Genomic DNA, 17,014 nt, shown 5'->3' with positions numbered 1-17,014 from the left:
AAAAAATTCTAAAGACATAATTTAACATATTTTGTCTAAAAATTCTAATACTAAAGTTAATACATACTACTCATTCTGTGATTCTGTGACTATGAATGAACTGGGAAGAACAGAACCAGAATAAAATTCAACATAATTTATAATTAATACTGCTTCCTCTTACCATTTTACCTAAGTCTTCTAGTTGAAAAACAGTAAAGGGCAGGCATAGCAGCTCACACCTAGCCTTACAAGTCTCAGGAGGCTGAGGAGAAGTGCTGTGAGTGTGAAGAACTACAGGAGTTATGAGCCAGCCTGGGCTTTAAAGAGAGATCTTGCCTTAAGCCCACCAAAAAAACCCCACAGGAAATATATCTTTGTGGTCACATTAAATTTATTGGGAGCAATTTTCTTCATTATCTTAGTTCATAAAGCTTTTGCATTTAAACCTACAGATATCAACTCATAGTTCTCAATATTGAACATTTCTACAAATTGGCATAAGCCTCTCTTTGTACCCAGTTGTTTCTACTTACCTTGTAAACTTCACTGAAACCTCCTCTACCCAAAAGATGTAACAACAAATATCTGTCATTTAGCGTTGGATGATCCTTAAATCTGTGAAAATGGAATATGTAACATCCTGAAGTCAAAGACTATAGTCTTCCATCTTCCAACATGTCTATAATATCTCCAAGAACAAATGCTTCATTGCAGCCACTGCTGAGAGTTTGACAACTGACACCAATATAGTAAACTATGAGCACCAAGTTAGACAGCTCAAAGAAACAACATAATAATAATAAGCAGTAATAGCTAGTAAAGCCAGATACTGATTCTAGTCTCAGCAGCCACATCTAAACTTGTGGCCATTTTTGATCTCCCTCCTTTTTTTCATTATTTTAAAACTATATTACCTTCAAAATAAAGCACTTCATGTGAATATCTTCTACATGAATATCTCTCTCCCTCTTCCTTTTCCTCCCTCCCTCCCTCTCTCCAGGGTATTACTATGTAGCTCTGGCTGGCCTAGAACTTAGTATGTAGGCCAAGATGGCTTCAAACTCACAGAGATCCACTTGCCTCTGCTCCTGAACGCTGGGATTAAGGCTGTGTGCACCACACCTCTAATGAGTTTTTTTGAGACAGGGCTTACTCTGGCCTGAAATTCCCAATCTTCCTGCCTCAGCCTGCTAAGTGCTGGGTTAACCGGCGTACACCATCATAGCCGCCTTTACTGTCTTTGAGACAGGGTTTTATTATACTCTGGCTTTAGCCTCCCAAATGCTTGGAATACATATTGGTTTGTGCTAACAAATCCAATTCGTTTTTCTCTCACTAGGTTAAATCTAAGTCTGGGATTCAAAGCATTCCCAAAAGAGATTCTTCCTGTACTGCGTGCAACATAATCCCAGACTCTGGAGGCAGACCAAAAGAATGAAAAAGCCCAAGCCAGCCAGGGCTAAATAGTAAGATCCTATTTTCAAAACCTAAAGCATAAAGACAGCTAGTGATATAGCTTGCAAGCATGTTTCATATACATGATGCCTTACATTTCAACCCCGTACTTAAAACAAACAAACAAATAAAACTTAAAGAGTTTCCCTATTAATCCTGAAATTCCTTTATTTTGAATTTAAGTGTGCCTATGGGAGAGAGGAAATATTATTACATGAAGATTTAAATTAAGTAGATCTAAATTTGACTCTTCATTTGAGCTCCTGTTCAAATTAACTTTATTTCTCTCAACTTGTTTCCTGATTGATGTGTTACAAAATTATGGGGTTGTCCTGAGGATTAAGTGTGAGCTCAAAGGACATATCCTTCCTAATACACAAAGTTCTCAGCAAATACTCAGTGCTGGCACCTTGCACTTGGCAGAGTAATAGTCCATGGCTCACACTGGTCAAACAAAGATACCCAAGCTGTAGCTACATGAAAAAAAGTTACAGCCTCACAAATACATGGGGAAAGAACTAATCAGTAATAAAAACCATTTCCCACCTGTAAGCTACTTTCCCATAATTTTAGTCATATAAATGGAATATAAACAAAGGTGAGTGTAAATCTATAACTAACTTGGTAATTTAAGAGTTTTCTTAGTCTTACCTACTCAGAAAATGGATGTGACCTCACCTAATATCCTTTCTACAGCATTACACTGTGGCCAATTGTTTCCATTTCCCAAGGCCCCATACATATGTCCCTATATACAGCATAGGCCATCTACCCAGCTGTACAGCTGCCAAGCAGCACTGCTTTAGTAAACTTTACGAGTGCAAAATGCTGTACGGACACATATAAACTTACTTTCTAATACAAAGAAGATCAAAAATTTTCATCAATTTTATAAAGTTCAAAGAAGATCGAATTTTTCATAATTTTAATAAAGTTCATAAAATTATATAACCTAAAAAGGAACTAAATATACTTTAGACTCATTTGGCAAATTTATAAGTAAAAACGTTGTTCTAAACCATACATGTCATAAAATATTTAGCAATCTATAGCCCATTATACTCCAAGTTGCTTACTGTGAATTATCTTCATTATGTATCCTTTTTAATTCCCTGATATGTAGATTTCTAACCCTTTCTAGCCTTTCCAGCTCTGCCTGGATTTCTGCTTCCTCCTGAAAAGGAAAAAAGAACAGTTCAGCATCCAGTGAATTTTAACTTTTCATGTAAAAATAATGACATCTATTTCACTTGTAAAAAACTAGCAGACTACATATTTTGCATTGAAAAGATTAGTCAATCAATCTGCTATTCCATTATCCATTCCTCAGATGTAACCTTTGATAACATTCCAGGAATATTTTATGGATACACATAAGGCTTGCAAAAACCTTACAAAATTCTGGTCTGTAGTCTGGTTCTCTTCTTTTGGTATAGATTATACTTGGTACCTTAAATTTCACTAATTTAACATCTGAGAACTATGAATGCTGGATATGTGAAAACTAATGTTGGCTATCATCATCATGAACAGCATACACCAGTAATGTCTGGAATGCTGAAATTTTATAATTTTTTGATTTTTACTAATGTGTATGTGTGTCTGTCTCTGTCCACGTGCATGCTGTATGTGCACAGGTGATAGTACAGGACAAACGAGGATGTCAGGAGCTCCTTGGAGCAGAGCTTACAGGCAGTTATGAGTGGCCACATATGGTAGGAACTAAACTCAGGTCCTCTAAAAAACCACCACCACCTCATAGCTGGGCGTGGTGGCTCACACCTGTACTCTCAGCACTCTGGGATGTAAAGGCAGTCAGATTTCTGTGGGTTTGAGGCCAGTCTAGTCTACAGAGTGAGTCCAGGATAGCTAAGGCTACAGAGAAACTCCGTCTCCAAAAACCAAAACTAACAACCAACCAACCCACCCCATACCACACAAATGAAAATGATAAACAAGGTACACTGTCATATTCCTTTAATCCCGGCATTCAGGAAGCTGAGTGAGAAGGATCCTGAGTCAAGGCCAGCCAGGGCTACGTAACAAAACTATCTCAAAAACACACACCATGTTCCTGACTCTCAGATTAAAAAAAAGGAAAGAAAGAAAAAAGAAAAGAAAAGAAAAAAAAAATCTCAGTGAGTATCACCAACAAATTCTTTTAGGTGTTAGAATGTGGATGATACAATAAATTCTCTTTAGTTATTTTAGGCAAAAAAATAAGAATGGCTAATAAAGGTTAGGCATGGTACTCAGTATTTTTTAAAGATTTGTTTATGTATATGAGTGTTCTAGCTGCATGCCGGAATAATCCCAGCACCTAGGAGGCATAGGCAGGCTGATCTCCATGAGTTCCAGGACAGCCACCCACCCTGTCTTGATAGACCCTGCTAGTATCACAGAGTTTAATCATCAATTTCAGGCATATTAGTCCTGTATTTTTAACTAGGACAGTCACGTGGGCAGCTCTATAAAACAGACACATTTTCTACTGAGGTCACTGGGGTAAAATATACTCTCACTTAATGGCTTGCACTGACTTGAAAATAAAAGTACTACGATTAGACTGTAAGACAAAACAGAATTCCTGCAGCATACAAATCTACAATTATTTGTCCAAATGGCCAAATCATTTCTGTTTCAAATGTAAAGTGGAAATTATATTTCTTGAAAAAGATTTTCCCCTTATACTTACTTTCTTAAGATGACCTAATCTAAGTTTGAAGATTTCCTCTTGTTCATGGTATTCTGCTAAGGTTAACCTGAAAAACAATGGCAGCAATTTTTCAGTAAATTACATGAAGTAAACGCCAGGGTATTTTTGAAGTCCTCTGATCAAAAGGAAACTAGTAATTTCAGATGAGATGTAAAGCCTCAAAACCCAAAATTTGAAATGAAAGAAAAGCATGTAAGCTATATTTTTACATTATTTACTAAATGTTTAGTGACATGTGTTACACAAGCCATAATACCTATCCAAGAAAATGTTGTAACTATTTAACAGATTGTGAAAAGGGCACTGAAGAAAGGCTGACTTGCTGAACAAGCACTCAGTCTTAACTCCGCCTACTCCAAGCACACATCCTTCTATCCTAAGAATAAAAAAGATATCAATTTACTCCATTTCTACCTTCATCTCCTTCCCAGGTTTAAGTTTCACTATTTACATGTATCCTACATTCCTAGGAAAATGCAGATACAACTAGCCATTCTAGCATAAAGGGCTACAAAATAGCCTCTGAGGTTAAACTAAAAGAAAATACAAGAGTAAAATGTAATAACACATCCACTAGAGTTGTTGCAATTAGTCCACAGCTTCAGAAATACCTGCATATGTTATTCCATTTCATTCCAGTGAAAAGGGGAGGGGAAAAATAGCTAAGGAGTGAAGAACTCTCTACGCCTTTAACAGGTTCCATACCAGGAAGGGATAGATAATGTGACTCACTCTAGAGGCCTGTTTCTGGCTTCTGGTCCCAGGAAAGAGCCAAGTCACAGACACTGTAATTAAAAAGTGGACTGAAAGCCTTCCAGCTCGGACTTCACACAAGACTCCAGATGGTAACCAGTCATGAACACACTGTTAGTCTGGACTGAATTCTAATTACTGTTCTACAGTGTGTATTCATAGCATGCATGCACAAAAACTCCATAACTTCTTTTATCAATGGTTTCAAGCAGCAGTATTAAGTAATTTTCAAGTAGTACTGGAGGATAGATCCCTCTGCATATAGCCACAGCACTTACAAAAGAAAACAATGACTTGGGTTGTCTACAGAATCTTTCAAATATGATGCTTGGAGTTTCTGACAGAAAATATTCTGGTTTTAAGTACTTTTAGATGAACAAAAGTATTTCTCAAACTTCTGCAGATACTTTTTTTTTTTTTTACCACTATACTTAATGTGAATTTTGGCTTATTCAAGTGTTCATCTCCTCTGTATAAACTATGACCTCCTAAAACAAGGGTTGTTTCCTTTAAGATCTGCAATGCAGAACAGGGGCCTGATATAAAATAAGCATCTAACATAGACTTGCCAAGCACATGTCAAAGGTAAGATTTCCTAACACACTGGCTATGCATGGGGTGAGGACTGGAGTTAAGCATCTTTCTCAATGGAAAAAAAGATGAAGTTCCTAAACTTGTAACACGGCTGTAATGTCTTTTCTCTTGTGTAGGATGGCTATGTTGATTGACAGAAAAAGTTGACCATACTTCAAAGAACTAGATTAATGGTTCTCAACCTTTCTAATGCTGCAACCCTTTAATATAGTCCCTCATGTTGTAGTGACCACCAAACATAAAATTATTTTTGATGCTACTTCAAAACTGTAATTTTGCTACTGTTACAAAATGTAATATAAATATCTGTGTTTTTATGGTCTTAGGCAACCCTTGTGAAAGAGTCCTTCAAGCCCAAAGGTGTCATGGCCCATAGGCTGAGAACCACTGTACTAGTGTTTCCCTGAAGTTTCCAGAACGCGGTACAGGGACATGGGGATAAAGGGACAGGATGTGAAGGAATTCTCATAAGATCAAGAATTGTCTTATAAAATACTCTTCTTTTTTGGGGGGGAGGGGGAAGCGAGCAGGACTGGAGGTAGGGTTTCTCCGTGTAACCCTAGCTGTCCTGGAATTCACTTCATAAACCAGACTGGCTTTAAACTCATAGAAATCTACCTGCCTCTGCCTCCCAACTTCTGGGAATAAAGGCATGTACCACTGCCTGGCTTGAAGTATTCTTTTCCTAAAACAACTACTTTTTTGTTGGCTTACTTTTTAAATTTTTTTTAATGTAAAGTATGGGTATTTAACTGCATGCATATCTCTGCACCATGTACACATCTGGTGCCCTCAGAAGTAAGAAGAGGATCAGATCAGAGCCCCTGGAACTAGAGTTACAGACAGTTGTTAGCTGCCATGTGGGATCTAGGAAGAGAACCCTGGTCCTTTACCAGAGCAGCCAGTACTCTTAACCATGGAGTCATCCCCAGTCCCTCTTGGCCTACTCCCAAGTCTGTGTTAACTAAATACTCTTTTAACCAGTAAAGAGCATTCTAAAATATTAGCCAGAAATTCTCAATACCAATACTCATAAAATGATACTAATTTATCCTAATGTAGAACTACATAAGTAAAAATTATTAGTGATATGTTTATTATGAATAGGCAAGCAAAATATATGCTATCCAGAAGTAACAGTACTTTTGTCTCATTTCAAACTTTCTGAATAAAGAATATGCCTAAGAAAATCAACTAATGTATTTCATATAGCTTTTAATGAGTTGAACAAATCCATTAACATGTCTGAAAAATTAATCTTTTGAACTCTAGGGACTTCTTTAATTTATAGGTATTTCCACAGGTATACAACAAGACACTTTTATTAGGCGGATAATGGGTATTTCATCATATCATCAAGAACATACGTTTCATTTTCAGCTCCATTGGTCTTGCTTTTCCGTTGTTTCTGCTCATTGGTTGCTGGAGGGGCCTGGCCCATGGCAGGGGGTTTCCGTTTTGCTAACATTTTCCGTTGTCTTTCTATCTCTTCTCTCTGTGAATTTATCCTTTCCTGTTGCCTAGAAATACGAAAGATATGGCACAGAGGAAGGCAAAGAGTTTAACTGTCATTGTTGTGGACGAACACAACTTTGCACCTGCACGTCTGACAGGTTTCATGAACAATAGGCACCCTGCATGGAACAGGGGTTTGTCCTCAGCCTTCAGGGTGTAAGAGGCAAATAATCAGTGAAGATGTACTTTAAGGAACTAATATGACTTAAAGGTGAGGGAACGTGGATAAATATCTGTTATGCCCATATAGACTTGAAAGGAATAATTTTCAGATTCCCTCTTTTCAGATTTCCCACTGAAAAAATAAAATCTTCATTTAATTAGGAGAAGTTGGTATGAAATGGCCACCCTCTCAGACTATGCATTCTTAACTCTGTCAATTACCATAATGCTGAAACTATATACAGTACAGTGGGCTAGTGCACTCAAGTTTGACTAAGGATTTTTTAGAAAGACAATCTCACTATTAATCTTTATTTTGGTTTGGTTTTTTTGTTTTCGAGACAGGGTTCCTCTGTGTAGCCTTGGACTTACTTTATAGACCAGGCTGGCCTCAAACTCACAGAGATCCGCCTTCCTCTGCCTCCGAGTGCTGGGATTATACAGGCGTGTGCCTGGCTCTCACTATAAATTTTAGTTGGCAACTATCTTACCTGAGATTCAGTCTGAGCACATTATATAGCTTAGACTACACTACTGGAGATTTGGGAAGCAATATGCTCTGACCCCATGCTCATGAATGTGGAACGGGCAAACTGCACTACTTGGTCAAGGCGTCATATGAGAGCATGCCTTGGTTTGATAGCCTTAATGCTACACAAATGTGCCTGCCTCATAGAGAAGATGCTACTCTGAACTTCTGGGACCTGGTATGATGCACAAGTCTGCTTTACTTTCAGGATACTCTATGATGTGACTGTCTCTTCATATGTATATATATATATATATGTATGTATGTATGTATGTATGTATGTATGTATGTATGTATGTATGCATGTATTATGTATGTATATGTATACACACACACACACCCATACATACATAAATATTTGGTATATTTATGAAGCAAAAACACAGTTAACTAAGCTTGAAGTTGATGGTTCATATATAAAACAATGACTACTAATGTATAATTAAGAGGACAATTATAATTATTTATTATACACAGCATGAATTATTTGTGCTTTTAGGAGTCAATCTATTATTTTTGATTCATTATTACTCAAAAGTAATAACATAGTCTCCAATTCATATTAAACAATCCATTTCAACAAAGAAAAATGGGAAAGACAATCTAAGTCCCAACTGTGATCTGAAGGTCAAAAGTTGGAGAGTGTCTTGATTAAAAATACAGCTGATTTAGTTCAAAGATAGAGTGCTTGCCTACCATATATGAGGCCCTAGCTTCAATCTTTAGCACAGGAAATAAGTAAGTAATAATAAAAATATGCCTCTACCTATCTGCCAGTCTTAGATGAAACTGATCTAACAAATCAAAATAAAGGTAACATTACAGATATACAACCCAAAAACAGACACACAGACACACACACACACACACACACACACACACACACACAAAGTTTGTCTCTTTTGTTTTTGAGACAAGAGTTTTCACCATGTAGACTAGGCTGTCCTGAATTTGATTTGTAGCCCAGACTGGCCTTGAACTCAGAGATCTGCCTACCTGCCTCTGTCTCCTTAGTGCTGGTACCAAGGGCATGCGCCACCACTGCCTAGCAATCCTACATTTTTTTAACTATAATTACAGAATATATATATATTTTTACTATAATTACAGAAAGTTTTACCAATCCAAATACATTTAAAATTTCTCCATTTAACCCTGACAGTTCACTTACTTGATGAGGTTTTGGAAAGCATAACCATCTGTCCACTGCTCGGTAAAAGAGGCTCCGTGCCGGACAGTAGTGAAGTGCCCTAACCGCAAGCGGTCCTGCATGCTCTTATCTCTGCACGCCATCTTCTCTTGCTTTGACTGGAGCAAAAGGACCAAAACAAAGAATAACACATGAATTAGCAATTTTTACAAACTGAAAATTATAGTATATCGAGGAAAATACTGCTGATAAGTCATATACCATCTCAAAAGTGGAGAGGACAGAAGGGAAGGGAGGGGAAAAGAAAAAAATTGTGGGGTGGGGGTAAACTCAACAGGGCAAACTGTCAACACCATACTCTCAAAGCCATCAACAGCCAGACAGCATGTCCATATTATTACCTGGGGAGTCTTGATCTGGTGGACATGCAAGGAAAAAACTCTAGCTGTCAAGCCATAAGAATCTCAGAAATTCTACATTTCAGTATTTTCACCTCAGTTAAGAAAATGTTACACAATGACACACATTAAAATACCTTAGGATAGAGACTTCAGGCTACATTATCACTAACCTTTTCTATAAGGAGCTTCTTGCTCATGGTGACACATCTATTTAATCGTTCCTTGTATTTCTCTAGCATCTTTTGCTGTTCATCTATCTGCCGTCTCAAATCACAGTTGGCCTTCAATGGGAAAATATTTTTAAATTAGTTTTAAAGAAGATAGATTAGTAGAAAGTACTTTCTGGGAAGAGAGAAAAATCATTCCTATTGCAGTAAACATGTCTCTGTAAAGGAAGTACTTCACCCCTTTAACCATTCTCAACGTCTCTACGTAAGCGCTGTTTGTTGGCGTGCTGTGGAGCCAATCTGAGACCCGAGGAAGTGTGCTGCGCATGTGCTTACCGAGGGCCTAAACCCTCAGCGTATTTCTAAAGAGAGAAGGAGCATGAGTTCTCACGGGCAATTCTTCCCAGAGAAACCAGGCACAAATAAGGAGATCCTGCTTCAAGCATGTGGGGATGTAAATACACAGTTAATTTAGCTGTGGTCAGAAGCTTACAGGATGGGCTAAATACTTTGAAAAATTCAAGGCTCCTAAAATAACAGAGCAGGGAAGAACCGCTAACCCAAAGCCAAATCTGGCTTTGAAATTCCTGCACTTATCACTCAGCTGATTAAAAAAAAAAAAAAAAAATCTCTACTCTTGCCAAATAACACTACTTCCTTGGGGTGGGGGTGGAGAACCTATTGTTTACCATCTAAATGATATAAGCCTAAAACAAAATAAAACACAAAAACAACCCAAAACCAAACCAAACCACCCCAAACACCCATACATGTTTTGCCTACATGTAAGTCTGTGTACCACATACATCCTTCTGAGACCAGAAAGAGGGCACTGGATTCCTTAGACTGGAGTTACAGATGCTTGTGAGCCATCACGTAGATGCTAAGAAGCAAACCTGGGTCTTCTGAAAGAACAGCAATTGTCCTTAACCACTGAGCTATCACTCCTGTGTCTTTTGTTGCTTTTCTTCTTAAAAGAAAGGAGTGCCCCGTGTAGGATGTACTAAAACTATTACAGACTAGGATGGCCTTGAACTCACAGAGATCTGCCTACCTCTGCTTCCGAAGCGCAGAGGTTAAGGATCAGTTTTAAAGCAGCCTGTGTAAAAACAGCTTCCCATTCCAAATGTATCTACTCTCTATCCAGGCATATTTACTCCTGTCAGTTGTTACTGCACAATCGTTATAGAGCATGTTATCAAAGGAAAAGTCTTACTGCACTTGGGTTAAGTGTGACTATCTAATTCATATTGAAGAACTACAAGCAAAAGACCAAGAATGTCTCTATAAAATCTAATTTACTTCTGTAAGGTAAGTGTTCTTTACAAGTCTGTGCAGAAATGAATAGAATCAGCCTCTGGCAATTTAAAGTTGTGGTTTCTACTATTAATAGTTTCTAGGAGTCCACACTAGGGTGGGAAAGGCTAACAGTACTCACTATAATAATACCCAACAACTCACTGAAGTGGGGGAACTCATGATAAACTTAGGCCTGCCTGAAAGGAAATAAAAACTTTTTAAAAATAAATTGCCTGTATCAGCTTGGCCTATAGGCATGTCTATGGGTGACTGTTCTGATGTATGAAACCAGACCACTGTGGACCCACCCTTCCTATGCAGATGGTCCTGAGCTGTGTAAGAGAGCTAATTACACATGTGCCAATGAGCCATCCTACAATTAGTATTTCCTTTACGGTTCTGCTTCAAGTTTTTGCCTTTGCTCTCTGCCCTGACTTCCCTCAATGCTAGACTGACCTGGGAGTAAAGTCAAATACATTCTTTCATCCTTTTAGTTGTTTTTGGTTAGAATGCTTTGTAACAGCAGAAAGGGAACTAGAAGAGGTCCTGAGTTCAACCTCTGGAAGACAAGCAGGGAATCCAGCAGGAAAAAGGAAAATGGAGTAGGCAGGAGATGAAGCTGAGGGATAAAGGCCCAAGAAGTGGAAGCAAGCTAAGGCTTAAGTTTTTCACATTTTCCACCAGCTCAATCTGGATCTCTCTCCAACACTGTCCTCCATCACAGTGGTGGGGATCATACAGACAAGTGATCTAACACTGAGCTAAACCTATCATCTTGACAGTCAGGCTATAAAGAAGTGAAATAAAACCACAATCCTTATTCAGTTGACAAAGCTACTCTGGACTAAACCCTGATACTGGAGCCTAAGGATTTTTTTAGACAGACAATCTCATTATAATTCTTTGTTAGCAATTCAACTAGCATCCACATGGACAAAAATAAAAGCAATTCTAGGGGCCTGGGAAGATGCTTCAGTGAGTAAGAGTGTTTGCTGTGTAAGCATGAGGACCTAAGTTCAAATCCTCAACATCCACATAAAAAGCCAGACACAACTACACACACCTGTGATCCCAGCACTGTGAGAGGCAAAGAAAATCCCTGGGGCTGGCTCCAGTGAGAGGGGTAAGGTCTCAAAGAAAAAGCAGTGAAAGAGCAGAATGCCCTATGCCCTTTAGTGGCCTCAATGTGCAAAGATGGGCCTGGTCCTCCAACACATGTGCATACAACACGCATGAATGCAAATACTTCAAGCAAACCAAAAAGTAAGACTGTTCCTGAGAATAAATGGTTCTTCTCACTCAAACATTCAACGACAACGACAACAACAACAACCAAAAAAAAAAAAAAAAGGAAAGAAAGAAAAGAAGTCCAAGGAATATAATTCTGAATGAGGAATGGGAACATCAGTTTGAAAATGCAGGGTATGGTGACACACATCTTTAATTCCAGCACTAAGGAGGACCAATCATTTTAATTAAAAAAAAAAAAAAATGTGGGTCACTGATAACTGTATATTCAAAGTACATTCTAGGCTTCATCAGGATGAAGCTGGTGTCTCCTTCCCAGCACTCGTCGGCCAGACGAGCACCAAGTACATGGACAAACACTCCATACTTTCCATAAGCGTGTGGCCAAGTAGCTCTGGGGAAAGAATGGAAGGGTTACAAGGTTCAAACCCACAATGGGAACAACAACCCAGTGGTCAATATGCCTTCTAGTAAATAAGGGACATTCCAGTTATAGAAAATGTAGAACTACAGAGAAAAGAAAATGTAAATCTGTTTGGGATGTACTGTGGGTGTCAACGTGACTGCTCTCAACTTGGTTGTTATTAAAGTAATAAATAGAAAGGACAGAGATATTTTCTGGGACTGACAGATTCTGTCTTGCCTCATTGTAGGGCCCAAATGATGTGGCAAAGTCTATAAATATTCTGATTCTCTAAAGAAGATGGTGTCTGCTAACACGCTGTTGGGAGTATTTAAACAAAGCAGGAGGGTAGGAAGCCCACGACACCACGATTCAGTGTCTCGTTACTTTAGGTGCCCCACAACACACGCACCAGCTCTGAAGAAGCAACGCACTACACAAAGTAAGAGGCTGCAGAATATGCAACTTTCAGCCAACAGAATGAAAGAAGACAAAAGGAAATTGAGGCACAGACTGCCAAGAGACCTCAGCTGTCCTCACTAGCGCTTCTATTTCTATGTCTGAATCCAGGCAAAAATACAAATTTCTAAAAGTAACAAATTGTTGCAGGATGGTTCAGTGAGTTAAGGCTCCTGATGCCAAGCCTGAAGACCTGAGTTCATTCAATCCCTGGCACTCACATGGAAAGAAAGAAATATCTCCTGTGACCAAGGCAAGAGTGTGCATACATACAAAATAAATTTTTTTAATTAACAAATAGCCACCTGCAATACATGAGACCCTGTTAAAGAGGGTTAGAGAGATGGCTCAGCAGTTAAGAGCACTGACTGCTCTTGCAGAGGAGCCAGGTTCAATTCCCAGCACCCACATGGCAGCTCACAATCATCTGTAACTCCTGCTTCTGGGTCCAATGCCCTCTTCTGGTCTCCAATGGCACCAGGCACATATGTGGTTCTAATACAGACACCCACACATGAAGTTGAAAAAAAAAAACAAAACATTAAAAACAAGTAAAAATAAATGATTAGATATTGAATCAAGGACAAGTGGGGAGAAGGGAACGAGGAAAAAAGAGAAAAGTAAATATACATATATGTACTAGGGTGCCATGCATGATGACACTGGCTTATTATTCCAATTCTTGGGAAGCTGTGGCAGGAGGATTACAGACTGAAGGATAGTCTAGACTACACAGTGAGACTCGGTCATGTGCACCTGGTGTAAAACTCAAAACAGGTAAAATGAGCTGAAGGATCTGTGTAAAAGTAGCTTTGTAAAATGCAAGAAATGAGGCTGAAGAGATGGCTCAGCAGTTAGAAGCAGTGACTACTCTTACAGAGGACCCAGATTCAATTCCCAGCAACCACATGGTGGCTCACTAACTGCCTCCGGCTCTAAGAGGTCTAATGCCTTCTTCTGACCTCCATGGCCTCCTGCATGTATGTGGTACACATATACTTACACAAGCTCACACACATACATGTATAAATAATCAGTAAATCATTTAACAAATTAACAATGAAAGCCTGGTGTGCTGTTATGCCCTTTAAGTCTAACACTCATAGGAGGCAGAAGCAGAGGCAGGCAGATCTCTGAGAACTTGAGGTCAGCTTAATCTGATACTGAGTTCTAGGCTAGCCAAGCTATGTAGAAAGACCATGTCTCAAAAGGAAAGAAAAAAAAAAAGCAAGAATATAAACATGATTATTTTCAAATAGTTAAAAACATGAAGCTTAATCCAACAGATCAACTCCACATATCTGCTTCTCTAACATAAAGTACCAAAATACTACATTGTAAATTCTCCAACGTAAAGACGGTATTCAGAATTCTGATATGATTCCAATGCCTCCTCAGATGTTCAATATTCACTGTGTTATTTGACTATAGTAATTATTCACAATACACACACGATCCAAGTACGCAGAACTGGTACCTGTTGTAATGTCTCTTACATACTCTTATACTTACTCTTAATAAATCATCTATTCTTCCTTCCTTCTTCTCTAAGTCAGAGTTCTTACTGTTTTCTAGTGCAGATATTTTTTCTATTGTGAGGTCAGACTACAAAGACAAAAGCAAACAAATTTAGAATTAGTCACAAAACATTACACACTATCAATTTTTCTTGCTTTTTTCAAAGAAGCACATGCTAACATGACTAGCTGGATAGATAACTCAGGAAATGACATGTTTACCTCATCTCATCCTTCAAACCTTAGCAATGTCCACTAAACCTGTACTACAAAAACATTAGTTCTGGAATTAACTACACAAATTCTCACAACACCGTACATTGAATTAAAAAAAAATAGATAACACCACAGAATTGAAACCAGCTTTGCTAGAAAGTGACTTCAGGAGACACAGTGCAAGTCTCAAGGAACATGCATGCCCTCTAGTGGAAACTGAGAGAAAGCAGAAAGGCAAAAAAATTTCTGAGTGCTCAACTATCTAGGTCTGTTAAATGTCCAAACAATCAAAATCTGTTATACAGTTCTTGATTAACAAGCATCCTGGGTTGAGGGGAACACAGACAAGAATACCCAATAAACTAACTTAGCACAACAGCTGGAGCAAAGATCTATATCCTTCTCAAATATAACTTCTTTTCTGTTTCATTTCCTTTCTTTTCTGGGAACAGCCTGAGCTGGCCTCGAAATCAAGACCTTACTGCCTTAGTCTTCCCATTCCTGAGAGTTGCAGGCATATGAAACATTCTGTTAATGTCTCTAAGAGTCTCTAAGAGGGTCCTGCTGTGGGTCCTCCCGGGGGTGACATTCAGCCGGCAGTGCAGGGAGAGGGACCTTCCACCTTAGACCATGGCCAAGTTAGTTCCTAACTTCACGGGGAAGGCTACATGAAGGGCTGGTGGACACTGCTGTGACTTACTCAAAGCTTCGACTGGCCACATTCTGGCAGGGTCCCAAGGTTGGGCTTGTTCCCTGCCCCTGCTGAAATCCCTACAGCTATTTGGAGTGTGAGATATAGAATTCAAAGTGCTAAAACTGGTAGCTCCAAACAGCTTACAGTTAAGGAAACTGCTGAATGCTTTGGTGGCCACTGAAGTGTGGATGTGATTTATATAGGAGAAATCATAAGCAAATGTGGCATCGTTGGCTGTGATGTCTGAAGACCAATCTTTAACATCTGATTATATCTGAGAGTTCTTATTTGAGTGTTCTTGGACCGTGTGTAATGAGATTGCTATCTGTCAGGGGGAGGGAAAAAAAAGAGTCTCTAGATTAGAAAATTTCTGAGGACGTTTAAGGAAGAAATTTTGCTGGTATAATATTATATCTAGGTCTTGCTGATTAAGTATGCAAGTACAGGAAATTAAACTATTTCTTAAAGTTAACATTTATTGACCTGCTGTCACCACTACTTAAGGCAATGGAAATCACCCAAATTTTCCATTATGTTCAATGAAGAGTCAGAATTTGAATCTAGGCTCAGAAGCCTTCAAAATGTGTGCCCTTGTCTCCATATGATGCTGCAGAAAAGGATGCCTGCTATAACATACCAGAAAGGTGAAGAAAAGCCTATTAAAATACCTTCCAAAGGACCTGAAATACTCACAACACAAATTCTGAATAGACTAAACAATGGAGTATAGTCAAAGATAAAGAAAAGACCAAGGGAAGAATCACAGACTTTTTATGTGGTCTACTCCTGAGTATAGCTCTGTAGCGTCCCCAACCTACCTGGGTCTGTCTGTGCTGGATGGAGATCTGTTTTTGGGAGCTGCAAGAATGTTCTGTATTGCCAGAACCCGTAGAAGAAGGACTGTTTTGCTGAGCCTATAATAAAAGTACATCACCAATCACAGGAAAGTTTTGCATCTTTCTCCAAAATGTGTATGAATAGAAACAATTACCTCTTTATAGAACAAACCCTTGTAATGCAAGTCAGGAGTCATGACCAAGAAGAAAATAAAACACGTTAAATATAAAAGGCAAAAGTTGGATATGGTACCTTCATGCTTCTGAAGGCAGGCTTTAAATATCAAATGCTTGTGAATAATTTCATATGTAAATTACAGAGAGTAGATAGTTGTTTCTATAATCTGCTTTTTTTTTTTCCCCACTTATGTTTCAATGTGCCCTTTGTCAGAAAGGCTGAGTGGCATATACAATACAGGGGACAAATAGTCCAAGCAGAAAGGACTGGGAGTAAAGTTAGAAATGACTCTGCTGTTAAGAGCACTTGCTGCTTACCCAAGACCTGGGTTCAGTTCTCAACAGCCATACCAGGTGGCTCATTACCACCTGTAATTCCAATTCTAGGGATCTGACACCCTCCTCTCCCCTGGTTATCTGCATGTACATGGTACGCACAAACTCACACAGGTGTGTGGTGTGCACACACATACTGACCAGGAGTGAGCGAACGAGCAAGTGAGAGATGAGAGAACAAAAATAAATAAATAAAACTTTAAAAAAGGATTGGAAATATTCAAAAAGTCTCTTAAATTCACAAATATCCATGAGCACAGAAATATATAAAATTCTGGGTTGCTCTGATACTTCTTGCTGATTTGACATATAAACATATTTTGTGTTTTTGTGTGTGGTGTATGTGTGTGTATATATACACACACACACACACACACACACACACACACACACACACACACACAC

General features: G+C 38.7%; 1 protein-coding gene across 6 annotated transcripts in view; it reads right to left on the bottom strand.

Moving 5' to 3' along the window:
• The window catches only part of Tlk2 (tousled like kinase 2), a 91,849-nt gene that overhangs the window by 25,237 nt on the left and 49,598 nt on the right, over positions 1–17,014 (bottom strand). For 5 of the 6 annotated variants that reach the window (XM_055592261.1, XM_055592263.1, XM_055592265.1 and 2 more), the window contains 8 exons: positions 16,079–16,174; positions 14,346–14,438; positions 9,428–9,538; positions 8,878–9,014; positions 6,868–7,020; positions 4,133–4,199; positions 2,514–2,611; positions 516–597 (listed from right to left, as the gene is read on the bottom strand). In XM_055592261.1, the coding sequence (XP_055448236.1) occupies positions 516–597; positions 2,514–2,611; positions 4,133–4,199; positions 6,868–7,020; positions 8,878–9,014; positions 9,428–9,538; positions 14,346–14,438; positions 16,079–16,174 (837 nt within the window). The remainder of the gene's footprint in view (positions 1–515; positions 598–2,513; positions 2,612–4,132; positions 4,200–6,867; positions 7,021–8,877; positions 9,015–9,427; positions 9,539–14,345; positions 14,439–16,078; positions 16,175–17,014) is intronic. The other variant, XM_055592264.1, reaches the window with a different exon arrangement.

The sequence above is a fragment of the Psammomys obesus genome, unplaced genomic scaffold, assembly GCF_907164565.1.
Source record: "Psammomys obesus unplaced genomic scaffold, mPsaObe1.curated_primary_1811, whole genome shotgun sequence".
NCBI lineage: Eukaryota > Metazoa > Chordata > Mammalia > Rodentia > Muridae > Psammomys > Psammomys obesus.
Note: the sequence above shows the minus strand (reverse complement) of the source record. Positions and strands in the feature narration are given on the sequence as shown.